At 28.4% G+C, this 2,112-nt stretch overlaps 2 protein-coding genes across 11 annotated transcripts in view; one reads left to right on the top strand and one right to left on the bottom strand.

Annotated features, from left to right (window-relative positions):
• Positions 1-2,112, top strand: part of LOC100570512 (ring canal kelch homolog) — a 278,429-nt gene that overhangs the window by 20,456 nt on the left and 255,861 nt on the right. The window contains exons 10-11 of one of the 3 annotated variants that reach the window (XM_029486646.1): positions 316-382; positions 451-1,139. The exons of 1 other annotated variant lie outside the window; for it this stretch is intronic. In XM_029486646.1, the coding sequence (XP_029342506.1) occupies positions 316-382; positions 451-635 (252 nt within the window). In that variant the 3' untranslated portion in view covers positions 636-1,139. Of the gene's footprint in view, positions 1-315; positions 383-450; positions 1,140-2,112 lie in introns of those variants that run through there. One more of the 3 variants, XM_029486648.1, reaches the window with a different exon arrangement.
• The window catches only part of LOC100158704 (kelch-like protein 3), a 255,214-nt gene that overhangs the window by 41,002 nt on the left and 212,100 nt on the right, over positions 1-2,112 (bottom strand). The window lies entirely within an intron of this gene.

The following is a 2,112-nucleotide window of genomic DNA, read 5'->3' as shown; positions in this document are numbered from 1 at the left end:
AAATATAAAAATTAAACGATAACCCGGTTACCGGTTTTCAAAAGTTTTAGGCTCCTGCCGGAGCCGATTACCAACTTTATTGATAACGGTTTTAAGCCCTGTTTAAAATAAGTTTTATATAATTTAATTGTATAGGTTGGGGGTTCTGACAATGGTAAAACATTGAAATCTGTTGAATATTATGATCCCACTCTTGACTCATGGACCCCAGTTGCAGAAATGTCTGTACGCCGTCATGGTGTTGGTGTAGGAGTCTTGGACGGTCTTATGTATGCTATTGGTGGCTATAATGGAAAATATCTTAAAAGTGTTGAGGTTTATAGACCGAGTGATGGAGTTTGGTCTTCTGTAGCTGATATGGAAATATGCCGATATCGCCCCGGTAACAATTATATTTTTTAGGACAACCTTTGTAAACATTTATTGAATTTAAATTTCATTTTTATATAGGAGTAGTGGCATTAGATGGTTTATTGTATGTTATGGGCGGAATATCTGATGGTTCTACCTTTAGTGATACTGTAGAAATTTACAACCCCAAAACCAATACTTGGACAATGGAGAGATTTTCGAGAAGTGGTGTCCACATTTATGGTGGAGTAGTTGTTGATAGACCACCAAATTTTATTGATTAATCAGCATTATTGTTGATAGTAATATGCTTATATGAACCTATTGATGTATAATTTATGACGAAATTTGAATTGTTTGTTTTTCTTTTTTGTGAATATTTGATACAAATGTCTTTTTTTTAATTTAAAATGATTATTTACAAATAAATAAGCTATAAAGTTTATTATGTTGTAGTATACATTATATCTTTTAGATTTTGTGCGGAGTGTTGAATTTATTGATTTTTCAATGATTTATTTATTTATTTAGGTGGTTTGTGTATATGATAATTCTTTAGGTTTTTGCCATTTTCACAAATGTTTATTTTTTCATTTTAAATACATGATATTAAAATGTTCAAATATCGATTACAAATATCTCGAGTGCAACATAATTTTACTATTTTAGTACATATTTTATAAAAACACGATAATACAGACCCGAAATACCTTCTACACATCAATGTAGTGAAAATGCATATACACAGCACTGGTTAACAGATGTTAATATTATGATGAATAAAAAAATATTAATAATAATGTAACAATTAAAATTACTTTTTGGATCATAGTTATTTTTCACGGGTTAGTTTTAGCCTCAACAAAGCATATTATACGTGAAATATAATAATGTCATTATTCATTATACCACGTTCACTGATTATATTTCAACAGAACTCCTTATTGAAAATATTTTATCTAATTATATTTTTAAAAATCGGGTAAGTGGGTGTAATAAATCTAATAATATCATTGTACACGAATAACGATTTTGAGAGGAAACCATTTTTATAGGAAACCCTATTTATGGGAAATGCTATTGTCAATATTTTGTGAAAAATACAGGGTCTACGGTTATTAATTTTTGAGTTACACCAAAAAAAAACAAGTAGATTTTTTCATAAATTGGTTATGCTTACTTTTTTCAATTTATTTTTGTTTTTCTTAACTCTCCAAAATTACTTGGAATTTTGATTTAAGAACATATAGTATATATATATATATATCAGATATTATATATAGATAAAAGATAAGTACTGCTTATTTTATGTGTTTCCGCATATATTAACATCATCTGTATAATGACCTTTTATTATGAGGACATGACACCCGCATGTGTTGTCTCAGCCGTGATTCTGAATTTAATATAAATTTCCATTAAAAAGTTTGCACTCTTTCATTTTTAACGTACGATTTGGATGATTTTTACAAAAGCACGTTCTGCACAATATTTCTGATGTTTTGTAGTTTACTGGGAGTTAATTGATGCATTAGAAAATTAGTTATGTCGTATAACAAATTTACCTGTATTTTACACAGTTTAAATAGGCAACTCCTGCTTCGATAATATTATACTCACGATGATCTCTACTTCGTGGATATACTATACACACACAGCCGTGCGGTTATTATTTTTTTTTTTTATTACTAACTCGCATGATAATACTATGAACATATTTATTTATATTTATGACGAAAATTGAATTATTGCTTATTCTTT

This window comes from Acyrthosiphon pisum, chromosome A1, assembly GCF_005508785.2.
Source record: "Acyrthosiphon pisum isolate AL4f chromosome A1, pea_aphid_22Mar2018_4r6ur, whole genome shotgun sequence".
In the NCBI taxonomy this organism is placed as follows: Eukaryota; Metazoa; Arthropoda; class Insecta; order Hemiptera; family Aphididae; genus Acyrthosiphon; species Acyrthosiphon pisum.
The sequence above is the reverse complement of the archived record's forward strand: the minus strand, read 5'-3'. Positions and strand labels throughout refer to the sequence as shown.